Source organism: Amyelois transitella, chromosome 10, assembly GCF_032362555.1.
Source record: "Amyelois transitella isolate CPQ chromosome 10, ilAmyTran1.1, whole genome shotgun sequence".
NCBI lineage: Eukaryota > Metazoa > Arthropoda > Insecta > Lepidoptera > Pyralidae > Amyelois > Amyelois transitella.
Genome location: NC_083513.1, coordinates 4,108,712 through 4,136,695, shown reverse-complemented (window position 1 = coordinate 4,136,695; position 27,984 = coordinate 4,108,712). Strand labels below are relative to the sequence as shown.

The 27,984-nt window shown below is 34.6% G+C and overlaps 1 protein-coding gene across 7 annotated transcripts in view; it reads left to right on the top strand.

Moving 5' to 3' along the window:
* Positions 1-26,543, top strand: part of LOC106137696 (homeotic protein antennapedia) — a 178,316-nt gene extending 151,773 nt beyond the window's left edge. For all 7 annotated transcript variants that reach the window (XM_060946155.1, XM_060946156.1, XM_060946157.1 and 4 more), the window contains 2 exons: positions 7,169-8,022; positions 24,087-26,543. In XM_060946155.1, the coding sequence (XP_060802138.1) occupies positions 7,362-8,022; positions 24,087-24,337 (912 nt within the window). In that variant the 5' untranslated portion in view covers positions 7,169-7,361 and the 3' untranslated portion in view covers positions 24,338-26,543. The remainder of the gene's footprint in view (positions 1-7,168; positions 8,023-24,086) is intronic.
* The last annotated feature ends 1,441 nt before the right edge of the window (positions 26,544-27,984 follow it).

The following is a 27,984-nucleotide window of genomic DNA, read 5'->3' as shown; positions in this document are numbered from 1 at the left end:
CATAATAAAAAGCGAAACAGCGATAGTTTCTCGCATTTGAGTGAGAAATCCTAGTAAGGTAGAAAAAAACATCTTAGTGCGTGCCGGCTTTTCACGCACATGAAATATGAAAGTCGACAAAAGGAGAGGCTTGTAAACTTGTTGGATTTAAAGCTCGGAGTCCTATTTTAGAGAGAGAGAGAGATATATTTTACATACCGTGTATATTCTTGAAAAATTGTTACTTAAATAATAATGTACGTAATTAATCCAATTACAAATTACTTGTAATTGAAACCACTTAAGCATTATCGTAGCGATCATTATATTGCATGTTCAAACATAATTTTTGTTCTTACTTTAATGTGGTCAAACTATCAATTTATTATTATTTAAAATAATTTCAATTTAGTAATTTCGCTAACTTATATCACTTTTTATTTTTGGAATACTTTTTTTAACAGCTGAATTCTATGTGGCTATTCAGTATTTCCAAGACTGTTAGCTCTGTCTTCCCGGCAAGTGATATAGACGTGACTATAATTATGTATGTACCTACCTACATATGTTACGAATACAACGATTTCATTAAGTTTTGACAGTGTTATCTTCAACCAGGCGTACTGAGTTTCAGTATTATGTGGGCCAAATATATCAATTTTGAACGCCTTCTGTTCAATATGTATTGAAATTTATTTAAATAATGATGTATTTAAACGTCTGAGAATAGCCAGACGCATCCTTTGATGCCCTTTGCCCTTTGGATGCATCGGCATGTGAAGCGTTTTGATTGCACCAGTGTAATTGATTGTGGCTCTGATTAATTCGGATTCCTCGAATCTCTCTATGTATAGTGTAGGGACTTATATTATAAAGCTGAAGAGTTTGTTTGTTTGTTTGAACGCGCTAATCTCAGGAACTACTGGTTCGAATTGAAAAATTGCGTTTAATAGACCATTTATCGAGTAAGGATTAAGGCTACAATGAGAGGAGAGGTACACAAAGCCAACAGTTTTGAAAATACTGAAAGACCATGTTCAGCTCTGTCTATCCTGTAATAAAGACGTTATTGCACGTATTTATGTATGATACTGAAAGAACGGTTTTTATCAACTCGTATCTCTATGGGTTATAACAAAAACTGATTTTTTTGTGGGTTGAAATAAATAACACAATGTAATCCTCTTTTGCAGTAGCAACAACTTTGTTAAAATTTAATTAGTATGTAGGTAATTAAGTAGATATTATTTTCGGCACACTTGTAGGTATACTTAGTGAACTCAGTATTTAATATCTGTATATGATTTAGTGGCTTCTTTGCTGTGTATAATTAATAACATCCGTTTGCTTTGTTTTAGAGAATCAAAACAAAACAAGTCCATTATATTTGAATGAAATATTGCTTCCGCAATGTTTTTTTAAGTGTTCGGTATTAAAACTTGCCATCCTGTCAATGGTAGAAACATCCACTTCGTATAAGTCCCGGTTGCGTCCTGCCTAGAGAGGAGCCCTGGGTCCGCCTTTGACAACAATACAGGAGTTTCAGGATAAAAGGCAACTCCTGTTTTACCTTTTTTTATCGGGTTATATATATATTATTTATATTATACCTTTATAGGTCTAAAAAGATCCAATTGTTTATTTTTTTTATGTATATTGTTCATAATCTTTATCTAGATTTGTATAATATATACCTAATAGGAAAAATAAAATAATGCATTAAGTGTAGTGCGATTTGAGTAAAGAAGAATAGGATATCGTTTCTTCTTGAGGATATCATAGAAGGAGATTAATTTCCATATAGGCGGATTTGTTTAGCGGACCTTGAAAGTATTCTTTTCCTTATTCTAATTCAAACTAACCTTAAAAGCCTGCGACTCAGTAATACTGAGACTGCGATATGATACGAGGTATAAAGTGTGACAAAATTTTACGTGAATGTCAAAAATCCTGAATGTGTTGATCCTGCTAACTGCATTGTGGAATCTGTCCGAATTGCACAAAACGTGCATTTTATGCGACGACACGCATACGGCGTGAAATTAAATAATGGCTGCGATGGTCGGGGAAAACGATGGACGATTTTTTTTATTAATAGTATAACAACTTTTATGTAGCTAGGGAGCTGGCGTTAGTTCTAACCTTTCTGGAGAGGAGCCAGAGGTGCCTATGGCCACGATCCTGATCGGGTAAGTCTTGTATTTTACACGAAACGATCTGATCTTTAAATTTAAATTGCACGTTTCTATCATAATTCTCATTCAGGTTAATATATCCGTTGAAACTTGTGATTTCTCTCTACGTACTCTCGAAACTATACGAAAAAGGTAAATTAGTAAAAAAAGCTTAAAATACAGAGCTTAAATTACAACACAACATAAATCCATCCATTCTTCAAACAAAAACATCGCGAACAATTCAAAAAGCGCGCAACTGACACAGTAACAGCCGTAGCGGTCATGAAAAATTATGAACTCGGCGAAAATTACAGAAGTTGGTCTGATTAAATTTAGAAGTTGAGGCTCTAATTACCGAGTACATAGCATTTCACTCAGGCTGTTTAGCGAGGTCTCTGGAGAGCCGTTTGTGGCCACGTACGCAGTACTTTTTGATGATGCCAGCTTAAACATGTAACAATAGAGTCGAAAAAGGGTAACGTTTGTCATTGTTTTGAATTTGTTGTGGAACTTTGCTTTGATTTTATTCTTTTTTCATTTCGAATTATCAAATTGTTTTGTCTGTCGTCACAGCGCATGATCTTGTTTCCTAATAGAAAGGTTTAAAGAATAGCTTATAGTTTAAATATCATATAAATTAACTTTAATGTCAAAGATTTGACAAATATATTTAGGACGACTCTTTGCCTGACACCATCTCAAATTCATATTGTGAATTTTTCATTATTCATCAGAGCATTTTTCATAAAAAATTAATCAGTTCAAATCTGAATTTGATTTACACGGTAAAAAATAAAGTAAAAATCATAATACTTATTCAGAAATGAATTCTTGAGACCTACTTTACTTTTGCCTATCATAAAGCCAGGTCATCTTAGTACCTGGATGTATCTTATTAAAATCACTAATTAGAGTGACATAATAACATACTTAGTAGGGTTTGCACCGCCGGCTTCTCCCTGAAGACTCGTGTGCACTTACAGGAACGGCACTTCACTGCTTATTTGTTTTAATTAACAAATAATCCACCCCTTATATTGTAAGGGTTCATGGGTTAAAATATAGTATCGTTGAGTTAGTAACTCGTAACACAAGGTTCGAACTTACTTCGAGGCTAACTCAGTCTGTGTAATTTGTCCTGTTTATGTTTAAAGTAATGTAAAATTTTCGGTTTTCTTATTTTGCTTCTTGTTAAGTTCATCTTCTGAGATAATCCTCATACTACATACTAAATACTAATTTTTTCTTGGGTTTAATAGATCCACAGTAATATTATAAATACGAAAGCTTGTCAGTCATTGTGTTATGATTTTATGGCTAAACCGTTGAATCGAGTTCAATAGAAATTCGTATGGACCTAATTACCCAAGATAAAACATAGGCTCCTGCGGAAAATTCCCACAGAAGCAAAGCCACAGGCGAAGGCTTGTTAATTGTAAAGATATTTCTTAGCCGACATTTATTACAATAATATCATGGTCACACTATTTAAATTATTTATATTGTTGCAAGTTTTTATTTACATATACGAGTATCACATACTTTTTTGTTATCTTATATTTATATGATCATTTATATGATGATAACCATGATCTATCCACTTCCCCTAACGTCCATACTTTGAAGTTTCGCAATAAGAATGATAAGAAACATGACATTAAAAACGTTGTACAACTTAATCCTACATGCTGTCAGACTAATTAACGAAATCAATCACGAACTACAGACGAAAGTTAACCAGAAGAGATCAGAGGACTTTGAATGAAATTAATGTGAAGTGTCCATCAATATAGATAGGAGGCAGTGTTTGCGACGCACCTATACTCCTTAATTTTGTGGTATAATAAGGCATTATTAATTACTCAGTGATACGTTGTGTATCGCCGTGATGCTGAGAAGATACTGTTTAATAAGATTCTTATTAGAAGTTTGTTCGCTATTTCATAAAGTCATTCCGTAGAGGATACTCGCGAAATGTTTATTTTTATGTAATTTTCGTCAGAGGACGCCTATACGTACTTGTATCTTCTTATGAAATATTTTTGAAGTTTTCATTAATAACGTCTGTTCGTTTAAAAATAGGTATGTTACTCACATTTATCTTTATAAATGCAAAGATTAAGGTAGTTAAATAGTTTTTAGGTAAATAATAAAAACTCTTCAAGTTGAAAACTTAAGTAATTAAGTAGTTATATTTACACATATTCTTGGTAATTGATGTCAATTTACTCTGCATTCCTGTAACAAATATGAGAAAATCAATGAAATATGAGTATTTAGGTTATAATATATGACCACTATAAATCCGAAAAGACGTGGAGACCTTTATTATAGAGACAATAATATAGTCATATTCGTATAGCAAAAATAAATCAGAACCACTTCATGCCTACAATACCCCACTAATTGACAAATAGTGGGAATGACAAATACACCAGTTGGGAATTTCCAAAAATACTTCCTTTGATCGCCTTTGATTAACAGCCACGGTCGCGCCGGCGCGAGGCGAAATCTTATTAATATTCTTTTTAATTCAGTCTCTAGTCTATTAGAATATATTTTAGTATGATTTATCGAATGTGCCTCTTACACGTGTTATATTTTGATACAGATTTTTCTATGAAAATCTCTTTAAGATCAAATACAATACAAAATAAAATCAAATTAAATACAAAATCAAATTCAACATCCACATTAGAAAATCTCATTAATACATACATACATAAAATCACGCCTCTTTCCCGGAGGGGTAGGCAGAGACTACCTCTTTCCACTTGCCACGATCTCTGCACACTTCCTTCGCTTCATCCACATTCATAACTGAATCTTTCATAACAGAATCTCATTAACATTTTTTCATATTGCATACAAGCCTTTTAAAAATAACAAGTAGGTAGATATTTTAACGTAAAGCATGTTTCAAATCTTCAGTTTAATACATTTTTTTGTTGTAAAACAATTATAATACAAAACGACAAGAACTTTACTGTTTGAAAAAAAGAAAAAAAATGTTTTATAGAAACTGGTTACCTAAATAGGTTTTTCTTAAATCATGAACCAAAAAACTCACACGGTCTTTTGTACATATAATAGTTGTCACTAGTTTAATGCGTCCAGTTTCATATGTTGCTCGAAAATAATTATTACGTGGAAACCAGAGGGCATGAGAATAGGTGACTCGCTGACTCAAAATTATAACATACTTGTTATCAAATTATCAAAAGCACGTGAACCTCTTAATTTTCTGTAAGCGGTTAAATATTTTTTGAAAAGATCCATATCTAGTAATTACAGTTTAGATCATTAACTCATATACGTGTGTGATTAAAGTAGCAAAGTCTGAATTTAAGTGGAATTTTTAGAAAACATATTTTTTATATTTTAAGTTTGATGAGAAAATTATAAATATAATTGCTTAGTCCTTAGTTTTTGAAAAATAACAGATGATATGCTTACCATGCTAGGAAACATTTTTAATTGTATGTAAAAATTATAAATTTTATTTTATAATAAGTAATACATGCAGATTGTTACTACAAAAACATAAGTTATGTTCAAGTTTAATTAAATTACTATGCAACAATTTGAAGACTTATCTAAAAAGATAGACGAACGAGAGAAACGCAAATAAATCAAGCTGCTTTATCTATAGACATACCAGTATAGTTGTCGGAATGCAAATGGAAATTGAAAATTAAAAAAATGCGAGGGTCGCGCGCGTAGGGGGCGTTCGAATCGTAAATTTAAATTGTCCATCCCTCAACATGCAAATTTTCCGAGCATGCCTTTCAATTGTAACCTACGCATTCAGTTACGTTCCGAATTAATTACAAATGTTTCGCTGTAGCTCATCAACAATGCTTTGGTTTACGTCAAATTGATTAAATGTGAACCAGAATGCATTTATGGTTGTAAAATTATAATATAGTCAAGTCGAGAATTTTATCAAAAGATCTAACAAGTTGCCTTGTTCTAAGAATTGTTATAGTTAAGTTTAAGGAAAGGCAGTTTTAGTGTGCTTATGAATCACACTTTTAGAACAGGATTTTGAATGTTTTCCCACAATGGGGCAAACAGAAGCATCTGTAGGAGTATCTCTAAGCCGCCATCATTAACTGTCGCTAATGAAGCTTGAGCTTTGAGTTTTAAATAACTTGCGCCAGCCCATGGGGCGGGTTCTGTACACCGTATGGATTTTTTACTTAGGTATGAATTAAACAAAGCATATCGAAAATATTACAATGTGACTTTGGAACAGCGTTTATGCCATTTAGCTTTTACCATTCTTTGAAGTCACACAAATAATGTAGATAAGTAAGAATGTCGGACAAGTATCTTATGTCCTTCAAATGTGGCTCTTGTTACATTTTAAATGATTATTTTTTTTTAACGCCGTGTTACGCGGACAATTCTAGTAGCTGCCACATTAAGTATACAATAAATTGTCAAGTTTAAAACCTGTGAGGCGAGATCTTACGATAGCGCAGGGTATCTGTGACACTCGTCGCTCGCCGCACAAATTAACGTCCGCGCAAAGTTATGTAGTCGGGCAGCGCGCAGTTGTCACTCATGCTCCATCAACTGCTGGGAAACGGTATGACGGCGGGTCAGCCACATGTCGAGGCTAAACGTGATACTATTTCATCTCCCTATCTCACGTTTGAGGACCAGCTTCCTTCAGTCAGACAAAGACGGATACCAAACACGCGCTCAAGAATGTGCCGCTCGGTTTATCTGCGGCAAACGGGGGCTCTATCGCAGACAGGTTGTCGCTAATAGGCGGTTTACTTGGAACACATGAGATTTTGTATCTACGTGTGTGTCCCAACAACAGGACACGTGTCAGTCAGTGTCAACCGCTAGGTCGGCAGCGGTGCGCGATGACTCTGGCGCAACAATCCGCAACTCGGCCAAAACAAACATTCGATCGATCGTCGCCATCCCACTGTACCTGACTATCGAAAAATAAATTAAATATAGATTGACTAAGAGCAATAACCTCTCTTTTTCAGATACGTCGAGGAACCGATGAGGAGACACCGTCCGTTACCACTGCGTGAGCCGCTAGTGATACCAATCGCTGTCGTGTAGTGAATGGAATCCGAAGTGTGTGTGTGGTGACAGAACAGTGATAGTGTCGGCCCTAGAGGCCGAAAATCTGCAACGGAAGATACGGACGTGAGCCGCGCGGGCTGCGGGCCCGCGATGAGCGCCAACAGCTGCGACAACATGACATACTTCTCCAACGGGTACATGCCGGACATGAGGAACGGCGGCGGACATGACCACCAACAAGCGCACGCGCATTACGGCGCGGTGCCTCAACAAGGGCACGAGATGGACGGCTGTGACCAGCAGCTTAGGCCCGCACAACACCATTACCCTGCACAACCGGCGCCTGGGATGCCCTACCCGAGGTTTCCACCTTATGACCGATTGGGCTACTACCAACAGATGGAACAGAACGGCTACCGGCCTGATAGTCCATCACAAATGGGACACATGGGTCCCAAGACAGACGGTTATGGTCCGAACGGACACCAGCCCCCGGCGCCTGCGGTGTACACGTCGTGTAAGCTGCAGGCGGCCGCGGCGACCGCGGGCGGTGTTCCTGGGAGTCCTCCCTTGGAGCAAGCGCAGCAAATACCCCACCATATGCACCCCCAGCAGCATATGGTCCAGCACGGCGTGCCTCCACACCAGCAGCACCTCATGTACCCGGTCGATGACATGCAGCATCAGACGCAGATGCCGCCGATGCATCAGCAATCGATGCACGCGCAGCAGCCTCCCCCACAACAGCCGCCACCAAACACCAACGCGTCGCTACCAAGTCCACTGTACCCCTGGATGCGGAGTCAATTTGGTAAGTTTAAGGTTTTTACTAAATCTTTATCCTCCTGGCTTGTTTGCTTTGGTTGTGTTTTCTTCCACGACGAACCCGGGGTTCGCTTATGAAAGTAAGGTAGTAAAAGTAGTACTTACAGTACGTGAAACAGTTTATTTGCTAATATGAAATAATCAAATAATAGTATCTACTTCATCCAGATTAACTGTTGATGATCAATGACTTTAACATAGGAATGATATTTGTAGAATCTTTTCCCCTATCCCGAAGAACTCTATATAGCTCTTGAGCTAACTTAAACAGATACTCCATTTTAATTTTAAGAAAACTATAAAATAATTTTACTTAAAAATTGACACTGGGGCAAAAACATTCCTATCAATTCTTCAAAAGCGCTACTTAAATATCTTTGCACAAAATAATATCAAAACACACAGAAGCTATGCAGGTTTCAATGAATTGCCAATAATCTTCGAGGAATACCGGCAGGCGTCAATACATAAATCAAACGGTATTCGAAAGTGAGATTGACTTGGGTGTCGTCAAAGAATCGATTTGCACAATGTGACACGTACAGGTAGCAAAAACAGCGTCGAATTCGCGAACACTCTCGCTTCATGCATTGATGAAACAATAAGTGCCAGAAACAATACCCTTCCTTCTGTTCGGGATTATTTATGGGCCGAATAGGTATTCAAAAGGAATTTCACTTTTCATAAAATTTACAACTCTCTACACAAAGCGTTCACCTTCTGTTTAGATGACGCCGGTGCCGAACAAAGGCGCTCAAGTTGGGCTACCGTCTCCTACTGTTTTTGAATTTGTCTGAGAACTAATTTATGGTGAAGTTGCTTGATTTAAGGATCCTATTGTAATTGAAATCATTCAGAAATCGCCAAAGTAAATTTCGTTTCGAGCTTTAGTTTTGCATGCGTATTCGCGGGGCGTTGTATTGCGCTCATTTTTGAAATTAGTTTGTTAGTTAGTTTTTTAATCAATTATATAAGTACTCAGTTTGTTAGTGGTGTTGTGATATAGTGGTTTAAAATTTTTCTCTCTTAATAACTTATCCAAGGTATGTAAACTAAAAAATATGGTTTATCTCTGGGGAGTGGGTTACGTTATTAAATTAACGTATATCGAATTGAATAGGGGCACTTATTCATTAACTCTGGTCACAGATAACGGAAACTCCACTAACATGAATATTGGTAAGGTCAGTAAACTATGATGGCACATTATTCGAAAAATCATGGAAATTATTTTTGTTGACAGTTGAAAGAGTTAATACCATACCATTATCATCTGATCGTTGAGGACAATAAATCCTTCTTACCTAAATAACAGGATACTTATCGTTAAATCTTACCAAACCCCAACCAGTATAGAAAGATGACAATTGAATTTAATTTAAAGCCAACTGAAAAAGAAATTATCTTTCCTTAATTGAGAGCAAAGTCAATCAATCCAAACAAAACTTCAAACGCTTGAAAAAAGAACGAGTCGAATTCCGAATAAAAATTAAAATTTTAGAAATTCGCAACAAAATTCATGTTCCATTCTTCGAAATCTGCTTCAATTTTAATTGCTGACGGTACTAACGTAGGATACTCGACCAGTCTATCGTCCAACTACGTACAAGTTCTGGCGACTCGAGTACCCATGTCATAACCCTTATCGTGCCGGCGCGATGCCAGATAACACTGCCAATTTTGACTTAGCTGTAGCCAGCCTAGAGTTGGCTGTAACTGTTAATTAATTTCAAAGTTTCGCTGTTAGTTTGATTGGGATAATTTATTGGTGATGGGGAGTAAATATCATGTCGGATTTGAGTGATTGTAACTTCTGTAAAAAGTTGCCCTTAGTAATCGTTGATCTAGGATGAAAAACGCATAAATATATGGCTCAATCTCAAGATTTTAAGAAGAACCTAATAATAAAATTTTGCAAAGAAGGTAATTAAGAAAACTCTTTTTGAAAGTCATGTATTTCATTTTCGCTCTCTCAATCACTCCATTTAACTAGATGAGTAGGTTCGAGCACACCTAAGATAACAAAACATATCTTTCAAACAGATGTGACTTCCATTTAGCGTAAGAAAAATACGCACCACTTCTCGATTCAGTAGCGAATACTTAACAAAACTCAGTTTCAAGTACCTCAAGTCATCTCAGTAAGACTGTTCATTAATTATAGTCAAAAATTGGCTGCCATTTTGAAAAAAACCTACCAATGTGGGCTTGTCTGTTGTGTTGTTTGGAATAAATCGTTTTATCCGAAACAGATGAATCATTAATCATTGACGAAGCTACTCCTACTCGCTGATTGAACTGTTTATCTTGAAATCAGACATTACTTACTACTATTATACTACTATTATAATATTTCTCCAACAAAAATTACTCGATGTTATCCCAAAAACACCTTAATTTCGGTTCCATTTGGCGCTTGACTAACGGCATAGAAAGATAGACTTACCTAGTCCGAGAGGTAGGCCGCGATAAGTCGACAATCGAGGTGGAAATGGAAATATAATGGAAATCCCCCTTTCCCGCCCCTCCCTCCTACTCCCCCTTTCGCATACAATGCCAAATAGACGACTTGTTACATTTCATTGTTCAGTTATCAGCCCAAGGCCTTTGTGAAGGCCTGATGATTGAATACGCGTATTTGTTCTCCGCCTGCCTCTGATTTTGCACGATTGCCGCTGAAAGCTCTGGAAGTGGATAATACAATGGAAAATTATGGGAGTTTGTTTCAGAGCGTCGAAAACAAAAACTGTACCTGAGTATTTGATATTGGTTTGGATTTATGATTAACTATCCATATTCATCTTTAGGTCAGTCAGTCTCTTCAAATAATATAAGTTGGATTAGATGTTTTAGGTAGTTTTGTAAATCATGAAATCCTGAAAATTATGAAATTCGTTCGCAATTATTCCGTGGCTGGCCGTAACTGCTAAAGTTACTACTTCCTAACTGCTAGAACTTGCTTACTAAATAAGAAAAGAAGGTTTTAGTCTCAAAATGATAGTCAGAATCCTTCGTTGTCATATTTTTTTGCGTTAATATTTGATACATGAAAATTTGTTACTTTGACAATTCATCATTTACACGCGCATTCCTCTTTTCATTTTGTCAAAATTCGCTAAGAATTGATTTTTTTAAGGGATTTGTTGCAAAGTTTTCACCTACGATTACAATATTAATACCTCTTTCAACCTGATCTTTTGTAAGAACATTATGTTATCGAGTTTTTCACATCCTTGATAAAATCTAGTGATTTTCATTGAAATGCAATCGATAAGTTTCATTGTTCGGGCCTGTCGATTGATCGATTTTCGCACACCAACACAGACGATGAATGCATCTTCAGATTGGGGAAAAGATCCATTTCGATATTTCAATGCTTTGATTTTCCTTTTTCCCGTTCACACTGCGCTACGTGGAATTTTCCAGATAAATAAGCATTTTCTGTATATCTTCAAAAGAAAAAAATAACTACCATGATTTATAGTATAACCGAAAGATAAAATTATTTGTTCAATCGATTATTACTTTCATAAAGCTAACTTATAATACTATTATTCTTTGAGCGCTCATTCTTCTGATAACATAAAACAATAACAGATCAAGCTAGTACAGTTCATTATTGTGTAGGTAAATAATGACACACCTACTACTACCTTATTCAATAACTGTATATTCCCTCGCTTTTAAAAAATCACAAATAACATTGTCAAAGTAAACCTTAAACGTTCATTTGATTTGCCGCAGTAACCTTTCTAGCAATATTTCCTGCCGCTTTGTTTCAAATAAAACCGATCCAACATCCAACTTCCCCTTGTATTTACACGTGCTATTATTTGCATAAAGATTTTTTATCCGAGGGGTGACGTATAAAAATATATTTCTAATTCTGTTCGGTGGAGAGTTTCCTGTTCACCCCGGTAGTGCGCGACATTGACGTATGAGCGTTTTGCCCGCTTCATATTATTTTTAAAAAGTTTGTTTCGTTTACTCGCCTTCCTATAGCAGGAAAAATGTTAACTGCCAGTTACTGAATGTACCATACAAATATAGAACAAACGTTAATTACTTATTTTGGTTGGTCTATTCGAAAATGTAGGCTCTGTCTACCTTGCAAGGGAAACAGACGTGATTATATGTATGCATGTATTTATTACATAATTACATGCCACAGAATTTGATTCGATACCAAACGAATTCATATAAGAGATTCTAATACCTAAAAGCTTTCAATATAAAGGTTGCTGTCATAGTTTATTTAGTTCCCCAAATTTTAGGAAGATGGCGCGTATTTTATAGGTTCTGTGTTTAATAAAGCACTATACAATATTATCAAAATGAATCTAATTAAATAAATATTTGAGTGAATATCGTTTAAATTTCAAAAATTTTTTCAATATAATAGCAGTTAAGTATTTACTTTTTGTTTAATTATTAAATATATCCTTCTTTTTATAAAATTAATAAAAAAAGCCAATCTAATTTCATAGTAAAAAAAAATATTTTTCTCAACAGAAAACGGCTTCACACAAGGTACAAATTTAACAAAAACTATAACTACATAAGTATTTCCTGTATACAAAAACCGAAATAGATTGGCTTAAAAAACTTGGGGCAAAAAGTTTGGAGCTTATTAAAAAACCATTACCATCTCATAATTACATACACCCACATAGAAATCGCCAATCCCATTTATATATGTCCGAACTCGGGGGCTGAGTCACTCACACACTCATAAACTTCCACTCACGATGTAAAGTTGCCTTCAGATTGGTATCACTCATGCTTCCTGAAGATTATCTGTCATGAATTTTTTTAAAGAAAATAGATAGTCTCATAATATTGACCATTGAAATCATTTTGAATTATAATTGAATATAATAATAAACAGTGTCCCAAGCTATGAAAGAGGTGAAACGAAAAAAAAATACACGTTAAAAAAACTAGAATTTAATAGATTTTGGAACATCTCTCAAATCAAGTACTGCATAGATAAAATGAATAGGCTATTTTACACCATGTAAAAAAAAATATAAAAATGCACGTATCTTATAGATTTTGTAAAAAATAAAAGAAAAACATCGATCATTATTCATAAAAGTGCAATATGGATTTTATAATTCAATTTAAAAAATCCTCTTTTTTAATCTGTTCTTCAAAAGTCGAAAACGCTATCCGCCATGTTGGGTATTGACGTGACGTCATACTTTTAGTAAACAAATATCGAATCGAAAACATATTGACGATGTCAGGCTCTGTTTATTTTGAAATTTTAAAATTTCTATCACGTTTTTGGGTTTTTACTCTTTAATAATTTAATAGAATCATGGAAGACGGTTTTGTGAAAGCAGACAATATAAATCTACCGAGGATTAATACGTTGATGGTGGCGAAATTTTTTGCGTCCAATCCCGATTTCTGTTCTGCTGAGTTAAGAAATGTTAAAACAGCGATGTAAGTATTTATTGTATTAAACATTCTCTTACAATACACAATTATAATAGGTAAATTATTACACAACCAATCCAACATAACCTATTTTTTGTATTGTTTACTAAAAGTATGACGTCACGAGTCAAAACAGCATGGCGGATGGCGTTTTCGCGCGAAAATACAAAATCATAAATAATAAATCGTTTTTAGAGCACTTTTCGGCTTCAAAAAATTTTAATAAAAATTCTATAGGTATAACACAGTCTCAGGATTGATTTAAAACAGTTTTCAAAAAAGAGTGTAATAGCCTATTATAATCGAATTTTGTACATTTTATGTGTGTTTTCACGTGTGTGAATGCTCCCTTAACATTTTCTCATATGATACACACATACGCACGTAATCTCAACTTGACTGCAGCTTTGAATGTGGTGATGGGGTTACCTTGCACTGATATTTTGCCAATTTATTGGTAAAAAATGTATCCTTTAAATCAACTTCAGTAAAGAAGTAGGTTCTCATTTCGAACGGTAGTTATTATTTTATTTTTGTGACATTAGATAACTTGGCAAATTTTGAACCAATTTTGAAAAAAAATACAATGTGTTTACTTTTGAAAGTAAAGAACTTTCTGGTGGCCTAGTCCAAGGTCAAACTAAGAATATCCTAAACCGATGGACCTGCATGAAAAGATGGATATGGATGCAAAAAAGTATGTAGAGTTCGCATGCTATGGAAGGACCTAGGACTCTTTGTCTGGGAAAGTGGCTTAATCTTATCTATGTTTCTATGTTAGTACATACTATCTCATGGTACTTGGAGAAATAGTACACTCCTGTTATTTTATAGGAATAGCATATTTTATTGTTATTCAAAAATATAATAGAACACTTAAAAATGTATCGGTGGTAAATTGTTAAAAATATATGTGGAGTGAAGGATAAAAAATTGAGAATAATCCAGAATTTTGTTTGTTTGCAAGATTGTGTTCACGCTTATCTGGAACTGACAGATTTTCGTATATGAATTGATGGATTATTCTGTGGGTCAAACATTAAATAAAATAATTTTATAACCTGAATGTTACTAACAATACTTTTAACTTGTTTTCTCTAGATACTCCAAGTACCCAACTACAGACCTATAACTTCCCCTAAAGTGGTATTTTAACTTGAAAGTAACTTGTATCCAATTATGTGGCAACATTCTCAGATACTACCTCTCTCTTTTCGACTTATTCGTCGTCTCGTCTCGTTCCCTCGGGGTTAGCATAGCTTGGCCCACATTAATTAAACGTCGGATAGAACGCCAATCAAACTTTGACCACCGCTAAGCCGATGAAGCTGAACTTATTATGTGGTATTAAATTCAATTTTACATATTTCACCCATTTCAATTTGGTAATAGCCGCCTAATGGATATTACCAAATAATAACTCCTAATTCGATAAAAAGCATTATGATATTGGTCAACACAAAATACCAGTAATTGTTAGTAACAATGAGAAAATAGGCCAGTAAATGGATGTAGAAACATATCATGTGGGTTCATTAATGCGTAATTAAAGTCGATCCGTATCATTAGGCTAGCACAAAAAGCGTCGCATCGTACGATGCGTGCACATGTGCGAGTCGGCAGGCACATAAATCATAAACGTATCTTTATATCTACTTATGGGATAGGGAGTAGCCACGTCGATAGAGAAGCGGAAAAAAGCCCCCGTTTCCTGCCCGGGGATCACACATGACCGGCCTGTCTATCCGCCAGACCCATGTCAAATATTCTCTGGAGCGGAGACCGCCCCCTCCCAGCTCAGGGGGCAGGGGAGCCCCCTGGGGCTAGCTGTCCCGCGGCGAAGCTCATCTTGGAGCCCTAATGCGTTCTGCGCTCCAGTATTATGTTGAGATGAATTTTTAGGCGCCTATGGTCCGCTACTTATTTTCATTCAATTTCATACTTTAAGACATATCTAAACAATTCTAAAAGCTGGTAATATCGGCGTTTATGATTGAATATTTTCTTTTTCATTAAGATTTTCGCGTTCACTGCGGGCGTTGAAAAATCACCCACCCTGCCACCTTTCATAACTTTTCACTTCGTGATCCAACGCAATTACTCACTTTCTATCGCCTTCTCAAATATTCATTCGTGCTTTTCCTGCTGCAAATTATAGTAATGGCCCGAACAAAACTGGTAATTAGTCGGCTATGTGTTAGGGAGGGTATTAATTTTTCTAAAAGCAACGTCCGCTGCCGCCTCCTAATTTTTCGTGTTTTCAAATTGTTCGATGTTTTTAATTGATAGTCTAATTTCCTTGATGGAGGGAACGGATCGATTGTAATTTTCATTTCTCGCTGGCAAACTTTGAGTTATTCGTTCAGTAGTAGGTTCTAATAAATAAAGCTGTCGGTATCATAGTAGAGCGAATTGTCAGGCTGTAGGTCGGGTCGCGATGTCGTGGCGACAGGCGGAGTCGGGGCCAGAACAAAGCTTCTGGGCCTAACAAAGACGTCACCGGCCGTGCCTGCGACGCGGAGTTATGGCACCCATTGTGCGCAACAATACCCAACAAACGAGTTTGTATAAGCTATTAGGTACGCGCATTAATATATAGTTTTTGTTCACCCGAAAATTTAGCATTCCATTACGAGGGAGAGAAATGAAACGCCCGCCGCATGAATTATATTAAAATATATTTGAATATTTCATTTGACACCTTTTTTGCGGGTGGAATTTCGTTCAATCCCGGGCCGGGTTCGCGTAATTTTTAGCGTACACCGAAGCGAAATTTTGTTGAATAACATTCCATTTCGGATGCGAAACACGCAGGGAATCAGCGTCAACACAGCACTGACTGATGGCGTGTATTCACGATATAAATTCTTTTTGAGATTCGGCCAGATTTGAATGTTAATTCCTATGTGTATAATAACAAAAAATACTTGCAGACCTACCGTTCAGGCTGTGTTGAACATCAATTTACTTTTGTTGCCATCTCTGCAGAGAAATTAATCAAAAACCCAGCATAATTAAAAAAAAACAAACTCGTTCCGATATAAGTGGAAATAATTTTATTAATGACCGTGTTTTGTAAAACGAAGGTAAAACGTAATACAAACAGCTGGAGTGTATATGAATGAAAATATACATTTACTGTAGTTTTTGTAAAAGATAATAAATACTTATTCTTTATTCATTACGATAATCGATTGTTTCAAATTAGTCGATGTTCTAGCCAGACGAGTGGTTGACTAGTCAGACAGTTGCATCGCAGATATGTTGACGAATTGAAATAGCTTTAACATGTTGATTTATTCTGCTCGCGTCTTTGCCCATGTTGCGTTTTGTTTTCTTTATTTTAAGACTTGCATAACTACACTCCGTAAACTGAAATCAATTGAAGTAATCTTGGCGTTTGCAGACACGTCAATGGCATTTGCTTAGATGACATGTGATATTGCCGAACATTTCAATTACCCGGAACTAATATTTCCTTTATTAATGAGAACCTTAGTCTGGAGGGCGGTTGTATGTGGCAGCCCCAAAAGTATTTAGGTTTATACATGGTTCTAATAATTCACTGCTTTTAGAAAACATTTACACAAACTGCAAAAAAATTAATTATACTGAGAATATGAATTTTAGTCGCCTCATAACTGTAATTAATTAATTGCACGCACGTAGCCATTCTATTTTTACTATGTTCAACTTGTTAACATGAGATAGTTATATAATAACTACAGAGTCATTAGGCAGGTATAGGCACCGAATAGAGTACATAATAACATAGAGCCGCCTACCAAATGATTAATGAATATCAAAGCTCGAATGCCCGCCATGTTTTCGTTTTCCTTTTTACGTCTACGTCGGTAACAGCGCACCCAAAATATTAATCGTGCTCAACATAATAACTTTCAGTCTACTATTTTCTCCAACATGTGTAGTAAACTATTACTATTTTTTATTATAATACTTGTTGAAATTATGGCTACATATACATATACTGAGTAACAGCGTAGCTTTTCTAATGTTAAGGCTAAAATTATTACCTACATACATACATATAATCACGTCTTTATCCCTTGACAGACACAACAGTCTTAAAGAAACTGTCCATCTTTAACTGTATGGTATTAATGATGTATTTAGATTCAAACAGTGACAGATTGCTAGTTCATCGCCTAGGCTAAAATTCCAAGTCTTTCTAGTCCAGTATTAATGTGTTTTTTTAAAAGGAATCTTAATAAAATAATAACCTTCTGTATTTGCTTCGAGTTTTGCCGAGACTGCTTGATGTTTCTACCCTGTAAGAGATAAATACATAATGTGTATGTGGTCAGAACAAATAAATTACAAATATTTTATGGATTTCATCAACATTTTCTTTTAATTTTTTTTTGTTATAAAAAAATACAAGAAAAATATAAGCTATGAAAGGTTTTAATAGAAATGGAAACACCATTTTCGACATCGAATATTCATGGAAAATGTAAATTCTTGGTACAAAATTACATAGATTATACTTTAAATAGCCGTATGTCATTCATCATATAGGAGTGTAATTATGGTATTGCGTGTATTGTCATCCGTTTTTTGGATGTTATCAACGCCATGCCAACAAATTGTGGTTTAAAAATAAAATATGTATAGAAGGGTAACATGGACATAATGTACAGACACAGACGCGGCTGTAGGTATATAAACAGTCGCGTCTGTGGTATTAAGCGAGTGCGAATCGAAGCTTTTTGCGAAAGTTACACATATGCCAATGAAACCGTTAAGCTGAGTGGATTTGATGTTACTGTAAAAAAAGGATATACTGCAGTCATATGTTTAGGCCCAATAGACAAGACAAATATGACAGTGAGCGAGCTTAAATTAACTCTTCTGATTTCGTCTACTTGACTTAATTCAACCAATAAAAATAGTTACTTTCCGGCTTTTCCTGCAATCAACATGCATATAATCACGTCTTTATCCCTTACGGGGTTGACAAAGTCAATATTCTCGAATAGACTGAAAGGCCACGTTTAGCTTTATGGATTAATGGTGTTATTCAGATTCAAATAACGACTGGTTGCTGGCCTATCACCTTAAATAAAATTCCCAAGTTAACATATTAGCCTTTCCCTTGGTTAATGATATCACATGTCGAAACCTCTTCAAAATTTAGGTAAATATTATCAATTCTGCTGCGATTGCGAATACATGTTTACATTATTCATTATTTTTAGAATATTTTTGATCCGATAATAGAATCTGCAAACAAGACTTCTTCAACTTTGGCTAAACAGTTAATAATACATTTCTTGCAATAAGTGTTTTTTGCGTCCTATATGCACAACTACTCACGCATTATTGTTTAAAACAATGTTGGTTTTTGTAAGAGAAATACTGATTTAATATTTAATTATTTCACTGATTTACTCCAAGTTTTCCAGCTGCTAAACGCCGCTACAAAACTTTTTGTATGTTATTTTAACCATATCTCTTACTATTCTGAAGTGCCACTTCTGCCTTATCTTTATTTTATACTATAGTCGTGTCATTAGACTACATTCCCGCCACTTCGACGCCGTCACGGAAACTTTCCCTATTTTTATTGTTTTTGTTTTAGGGAATCAAACCTTATGTTAGTGGGGATTCGAATTAAGAGTCACGGTCCTAGATAACCATCTCTATTTGTATGTGCTTTAATATATATCAAACTTATTTGTAGTATCTAAATATGAACCTTAAAATTCAAATGGATCCATGTATTGTTAGGAAGGTAATCTTGCTATAAACATCCGTTACTTTATTTACATAATAATCAAGTTATTAAAATAATTTATTTTTACATAATGTTATTGTCAATTAAACGCATTCGATTTCGAGAGACGGTCGGAAACCGGCAATTTTATTTACGACGTGTAAGCGTTTAAGAGAAATTGCATTAATATGAATACCCGTTTGATATCATGTACGATGTTGCAACACAAAGTGGCTTATCTGATCCCAAAGGTCATGAATACAGAAAATAATAACTTAAATCAGACTTAAAACAGTAGAGCGATAAAGATAAAAATCGCGCGTTGATCGCTGGAAAAAATATAACGATTGGATCGTGGGTAAATGTATGAAATTGTAGGACATGAATTATGGATTGTCGATATGGCTTCAAGCTGTTGCTGTATTTTTTTTCGTGTACCTCTGGCCGTACCGCAACGAATTAAATTAAAAGCTCTTTTCACTTGTCATCCCTTGATGAATTCGGTATTTAGGCCCGTGGTCTGCGCAAGTTATTACTTTTTAATTTCATACCGCACCGTTCTGGGTTTTTGATTGTAAACGGCCTGAAGTTTGATCGGCTTTAAGTTTTATACTTTTTTGTTTTGTGCCATGCTTCTTAAGCTCTATAAATATTAACTCGGAGTAAAATGAGGTTTCGACAAGGTAACGTTGGTTACATATTACTTACTATATTATGGGTATAAACTATTTACTGATTATACTCATTATTATTGACACAAATTGTGAGTCTAAATAAGGTATAATTTAGAATCAAAATTTGACTCCGTCTCGGTTGTACCAGTACTTATCTGGCAATTTTGTTATAAATTAAAGTAAATAGTTTGTAGCTATGTTATACTATATGGGACCAAAATGTAATACAGAATAGGTTACTCGATTAAAAAATATAAAACAAATCAATTGAAAAATTTTGTTACTTATTATTTTATAAATAAATATAACAACCTACCCATCTCTTAAAGTTTACCTTGGTACCATTCCCATGATGTGATAGTAGCATCGTGTAGGTAATCAGTATAAATGCGATCTCCGCCAGCAGTATACAGGTCGGTCAATATTTTAGCACGCACTTATCCGTATAAATGTGTTGACCTTTGGGCCTGGAGATCAGCTACTTGAGGTGTGGAGGAATGCAGCACGAGTAAAAGGAAATACGTATTTATAAATGTTATTTTTTCAATGTTTATTTGAATTGAATAAACTTAATAATGTAAGATTTTTGGCTTTATTTTTGGACTAATTTCAGATAATTTTGACGTAAGGTTAGTTAGTTGGGTGTTGAAAGAAAGTCTGAGTAAATTTTTCATGTTCGAATTTTGACTTCTTTATTGTTTCATTGAGTACTTACATAAGATCCATAATTTTATTCAGACAATCAAGTCTTTCATCCAGCCGATTGAATAAGCTGGATCATGTAAGTGACTTCCTTTAATCGCTGATAAAAATTTACAAAATTAAAACATTTAAGTAAGAGCACCTATTCTCAGAATTCCCATATCAATTTCCTTAATCCCGCGCCAAAGTTAATAGAATCGGTCAAACTACAAGTGGTATAATACAGCGGTGTCCACACTAGTGTCGTGTTGTGAAAGTAAGCCGGGGCCCCGATTTTGTAACTCCCCCTTATGATTTATGGAGGCCGACGACACATGCAGCGCTGCGCCGCGGCTCCAAAGCTGCGATTTTGCTGGCGAAGCACACGGGCGGGGGAAACGCGGCGTTTGAACGCTAGTGATATTTATTTTATCAAAGTACATTTTTTTATAAATAAGTGTAAATAGTAGAAGCGAAGAGCTTCTACGTTAGACAATCTATTCGAATAGCGTGAAATAGTATACAGACTCAGTCAAAGTAGTTAAATGATATGGCTGTTAAATTGTGTCAGATCTAAATTTTATTAACTTACTTCATTTTGTTAAACGTTCACATCATCATTTTGGGATCATTGTCATCAGTTTCAAATCAAATGTTTTCAAGCCTAGCTATATTATTTCTAAAGATCAAGAGAAAGCCCTTGCATAATCCGACTTTCGAGTGGCTTCCTCCGTATTTGATGATCTTTTTCCGTGCACATTATTTATTACGACAGTCATCCAACAAATCTGCTTACGCAACTGCGCAATCAATTAGGTGCGTCACATGTCAAACGCAGCCTGGCTCTAATGAACACATGTATTAAAACACCGTATCAATTACTAGCAATAATAATGCGACTAAATCGAATACTCGTTCTAGTCTCGGTCACCCGAGCGCCTTGAACGCCTCCCAGACTTGTCCGCTTTAATGCTCTTATTACGTACGGTTTAAATCTGACGTTGGGATCATGTTTTATGCATCTGAGTGCGCGATGAAACCGCTAGTGTAATATATACGCTAGTAATACATAAAGCTCGCACGGAAGGGGATTTCATGAGATGACTGGCTGTGACTTTGTTTTGGAATTTTCGGCACGGCGCAGTTTGGGGAGATGTGGGAATTCGGACGAAATTATTTGTAGGTTGTCGTAATACGTTCGTGCTAAAATTCAGTCTGTGAGTGGAATGATCTCGGGTCTTTAATATCAAACAAGGTGCTAGAATTTTTATTACCTTTAGAATTTTGTGATCGGATATAACAGCAGACGGTCATCACAAATTAATGAGAAAGAGATTATAGCATTCTCAGTTTCCCACTTTCCTTAATTGACTTTTTCTTTCAATTAATTCCATATTTCAAATTGTTTATCTACCAGAGCATAATACTAAAAAAAAACACCTCACATAGAGTAAAAATGGATGACATTACCATTAATAAGCAGCCTCTCATGGGGCACACGTCCTATCCAACTACGCACGGTTGGCAATGCTTGGTCCCATGAATATGTAACAGGGACAAAGGCTGTCGAGAAATCCAATTGCGAATGTTCACAGAACAATGAGGTGCATTCTTGAATGCGTCCCAAAAGCTGGCAGAGCGATGAGGCTGTTATCAATTTCCTGTGCAACAAGTGGCCAATAATTTTGAATCTGTTGCAACTACGCTAAACATTCCTCTTCCATTTCGGTTATATGAAAGGTCGTATGCGTTCTGAGGGGAATTTTCTTTCATATTATGCATGAAGTTCCTGCTATTATTGCTTTAGTATTATCAAAATAACTGTCATAGCAAAATACTTTATTAGTTACCAGCCATTATTATTTGAATCAAAAAGTTTAGAAACATAGTTTTCTCAACAAAAATCCAATCTTTAAAAAGAGTGTGATAATTATTTATCTATTGGCTTTCTTTTTCATTCATGAATTAAAAAGTTTATATATTGCCATGCCATATAATAAATGTCTCTGTAAATCACCAACTCATCTATCTTAAATGTAATAGACACAGTTACAAAACGCTTCTTCTGTCAGCACATATTTTTTGTATCACAATATTGTCGTTCTCGGAAACAGTGGTTTGCACACTGTAATTCGTAACATAATCCTCGTTTCGTGTTAGTGTTTCTTCGAAGTTCGCGTGTTTATCTTGTAATGCAAGTCGTTTTGCGTGTTTCAGTTGAAAATAATCATCTAACTTTGGCATTGTAGCTGCAAAACTTCATTTCAGACAGTTTATTCTTCATACCTTACTTCCTCAGTTATACTATATGTGAGACTACTTTTCCCCAGAATTTGGGTTAATGTTTTTGTGTATATCAGCACATTTATCATTTTTTAATAGCTCCTAGTGTTGATAATGATCGATTCATTACTTAATGTGCAAAGTGGGCGAAGTGGATATAGCATAACACCTTCTCGTTTCAGATTATACGTTAGATTACTCTCAAGGTTAATCGTTAAAAATAACTTTCCATTATGATTACACAATTATTATATTTATATTCTAATTCTCATTAATTTCGACGCAGACGTAATAAAATATATAACAAATGTGCTTGCAATAGATATGATAACGGTTTTTAATTAGTAAGAATTGCAATAACTCATTACACATATATTTATCAAACAGATCCCACGATCTTTTAACTTAGGAATATGAGAGCTGCTTCGGCTTGCGACCTGTCTTTTTTTTAATTCAAATAAATTACAGTTCAGAACGTCTTCTAAACCGTGTATAATAGGCTTCGCATCTTCCTCGAAGAATAATGATTACAAAATGAAAAAGGCCCGCGGCGTCTTAAATTATTTTAATTGGCTTCGGTAGCGCTTCTGACCGCGTCCTACGACCACATGCGTGTGTACGTTATATGACATACTCTTGAGATACAAACATACACACGATCCGTGAGAATTAATATCTAGAAATACATCATGCGTAATGTCAGACAAATGGCTAGTCTGGGTAGATAATGATTCCTTTCAGAATACTGCAAAGGTCGTGATTCTATTCTGCATTTAAATATATCATGACAAAACTTTAACATAGATATTATACTTCTACAAATGATATCGTCAATTGGGAAAATGTTCTAAGAAACAAGCAAGCTAATAATTGTTCATCAAGTTGTTTTAGATGACAGATTTTAATTGCATTTCATCGGATGATAAATAATGAATGACGTGTCACAAAACTGTTGTTCAATTTTATCGCCGTCTACAGCCACTGTGCTTTCCATAAACTTTGCAATTCCCGACAGTCGAGAGAAATATCCAACAAGCAAAAACAATTAACAAATTGATAAGCTCAAAACAATTTTCAATTAACTCTGTTGGAGTGTTCACCGTTTACAAATAACCACCATTTATCAGAAATGCCTATGCAGTTTTTAACGTCTGACGTCGAGTAGGGCTGCCCCTGAGAGTTAACTTAATTTCTTTGTTGGTATTAACATTTTATTTCACGTTATTTCAGAGAGAAAGCGGGGACGGCAAACATACACGCGGTACCAGACGCTGGAGTTAGAGAAAGAGTTCCACTTCAACCGGTACCTGACGCGGAGGAGAAGGATCGAGATCGCGCATGCGCTCTGTCTCACCGAACGCCAGATCAAAATATGGTTCCAAAATCGGCGCATGAAGTGGAAGAAGGAGAACAAGACCAAAGGCGAACCTGGGTCCGGAGACGAACCAGACAACATGAGCCCGCCCACCTCGCCGCAGTAGACACCTCTAGTATTGTACCAGGGGATATCCATATTGAGACAGAAGTTTCCGTGCCCAAATATATTTCCGCGTCCGATTCGAAGAACGAATCCGAAAGTCTGGATCCGCTGATCGGTTACTAGGACAGTTTAATTTGTATAAATTGTATGTTGGACTTTTCATGATAATATTACATTATAACTAATACGTAACCTAGTGATTTCGAATAAAGAGTAATGATAGTGTGACGAAGAGATTTTTACAGTTGTTAAGTATAAATTAATTTATAGAAGAATCTCAATACCAATAATTACCAAAAACGCAGTATATATGGTTAGTAAACTGCATCAACACTTATGTGATTATATAGTTGAGTCATGATCATTTTGGAATAAAAATCGATCTTGATTGGTCAGCATTTATAGATTTCTTTTAAACAAAGTGCTAAAACCTCTTTTCAAAAATTATTTAAAAAAATGAAATTAGTTGTGGTGTTTATCATTTTGATATCCGTTCTGTATTTCAAAGTATCTTTTTATCATAATTAAATATTTGGTTAATTTGAAGCTAGCACTTTGTTTCCAAATTTAAAAAACATATTTTTTTTATCACAAAACCATAAGGACCTCTTATAATTAACCATTGATAAGAAGGCAATTAGTATCCATATTGTTATTATTTAATATATTTGATGTTTTATTTTTAATTAAGCTATCAAATTACTATTCTGTACATATACGATAATTTTTAGGACTTTAATGTACAATTGTTTTAGTGTGAATAATATAATTGAGATTAATTTGAGAAACAACGATTAGTTCATGTTTTGGTTTTGACAACAGTTTCTGCTGTAGATCTTTACTGAGTTTTTACCTTAGATTCAATCAAATAATTTGTAGTTGGAGAGGCCAGTTCTACAAGTGCAATGTATATGATTTTTCGATGACACATATACGTAATTAATAACTGATAATAAACGTCATAGGAAAATTATATTGTAAAATGTTACGAGAATGAAAGCTATAATTTAGATGAAAATATCGAGATTCTGAATATTCTTTGATAAACTTCTATTAAATCAACAAAATGAATGTAGTGCCATTCAAATGATAACATAAAAGACAACTTGGACTTGAAACTTGATTGTGAAATCACTCGATTGTGTATATATGAAACAATGGTTACCTTCAATCATGTAGGTGCAGAAGAACTTAATAGATAATACTTTTTGTTTGAGTCTTACGGAATGTATGTGGTTATATGTACACAGTATACCAAAGTTAGAAAATAAAAACTGGTTGTTCATTGTTTACATATAATTGAAGCGAAGGTGCGACGAACACAATCATGTTACGTCATCGATCTTTTCATATAGTCTCGCCGAGACATCGTTTTAAAACGTATTTTTATAAAAACATTGCCTACGGAATCCAATATACGTAAATAATATCGAGTTGAATTATATTTACTCGTAACACGGTAGTTTTACGGATATTTAAAATATAAATTGGGAGGTTGAAATTGTCAGGATCCAGGTTATACGTATTTATAAATGATTGTAAATTATTTTTCACATAGATTGTAACTAGTGAATGTTTTTTAAACCCAGTGAGCCGGTTTCAGTTTAATATAAATATATACTTTTTATTTTGTGCTGTGTTCGATAAGTCTGTAAATTGTAATAATTGTATATTGTCGATATATTCAATATTTATTTATTGATTTGCTTAATTAGGTTCGCTTATATTATTTTCTATAATCGAGTTATCTTTGCTCGATCGCTGTCTGGCTGGGATGCATTTCTCTTAATATTATTTAAATTTGCTCAAGTCTCATGTTTGTGTTGTAAATTTATTTCTAGCAATAAGGATTGTTTAAACTTTACGTAATTATATAACTTTAATTTGAATTTAATAGAACTATTTTCTATTTTTGTCAATATTGGTCGTAACATTATTTATTACAGTTTGTTTTTAAATTAAAAATTTTGTCCCTTGCCAGATAGAAATCTTGATTTTAACTTGTAAATTAAAATTTAATTTCGATTGTTAGTATAGTACACTGACAATTATCCTCAAATCGGAATTTAGGTCTGTAGAATGGGAACCTAATTTAATTGATTTTTTTGTCCTATCGATTCAAAATTTATGAAATATAACTATAATTAGTAACTTAATAAGGTTAGGCGAGACGATATTGTCATAAATATATAAATACATGAAATTAATAAAGCATAATGATTGTATCTAGATTTTCATTTGTTAACCCGTCACTCAATACTGTACATGTTTAATGTAAATTATTTTATAATACTAAGCCATCATGCTAATGATTAATAATTAACTTATTTTAAGCTTTCCAAACGCCAGGAAAACGTAAGTTTATATCATAATTCCAAGATTACATTGCTTTTGTCTTGTGTTTGCTTTCCTGCTGAAATCTCGTCAACGTTTTGACGTTTTGACGCTGGAAAAAAATATTATTAAGAAATTGTTATAGATGCATTCATAATAATGTTTGCAAGAATTTAGTTATATTTTTCAATTAATCTGTAACACAATATATATTTCGATTGTCTTATGATTCTGTCGTTACCTGATCAATGAAATTTTAACATTTGGATAAATGTCCAAGCAGCCTAAAACAAAAATTAAATTTATTTCAAAATTACTAGATATAAATTAATAATATATCAGATTATACATATCAATGCCTATATACGTATATGATCTTAAAATACAATCGAACAATACCGGTAAGAACAAAGGCTTACAGATAGCCTTATAATACGTTCCTAACGACAAAATAATGATTTCGCGTGATACGCCCGTTCCTTCCGTGTCAGCCACGACTGGCTGGCCCTACCTGCAAATCTCCAAATTACTTTTTTCTGTTTCAACACGAAAGTTATTTATACTAGGTGTGGCTTAATGCTTTTTTAATAATGCCCCGCATCCAATGAACGCTGAAGGCGAACCATTATTTCTTGGGCAAGGTGAACTAATGCGTTTTTGACAAGTTTGAAATTGTGGCAATTATGGTTTTGCACGGCTTTTGATGGCGGATTATTTGTCTGTTGATGGTACGGAAGTTATTAGTTCTATGTGTTATGTATCCTGATCAAAGTAGTTAGGTACCTTTACTGAATGGCAATGACAATTTTATATGATTGAATATACCAAACCGCTAACAAATATACCAAAAATTTAAAAATCAGTAAATAAATCAAAATAATCCATGAAGGCATGAAATAATTTAAAAAGGAGATGGCAGCATGTTTTTTTATCAAGGAACAATTAAACATTTAAATAAATTTAAGTTCACATAAATAACATGAATATGGTTTTTTTTTTTAAATATATTCCTTTAAAATATGCCAAAATGAATTTTTAAAACATGTAAAAATATTTGAAAATTAAATATATGCAAAATTATAATGCTGATTAAAACAAAAGTTCTCTATTTAAAAAAAATAAATAATATGTTTAAACATGCTTCAAGTTAAGAATCGCGAAGGAAGTTCTTATTAAACTAGTTTTTTTTTTTTAAATCGGTCAACAATAGTGTCATGTCTGGCCAATTTCTCTCAATTCAACGTCCATCATACTTCGAGCTATGGCATTGAGGGGTGACCCTCGTGGCCTGGGTCAAGACAAATCGGTCGGAGT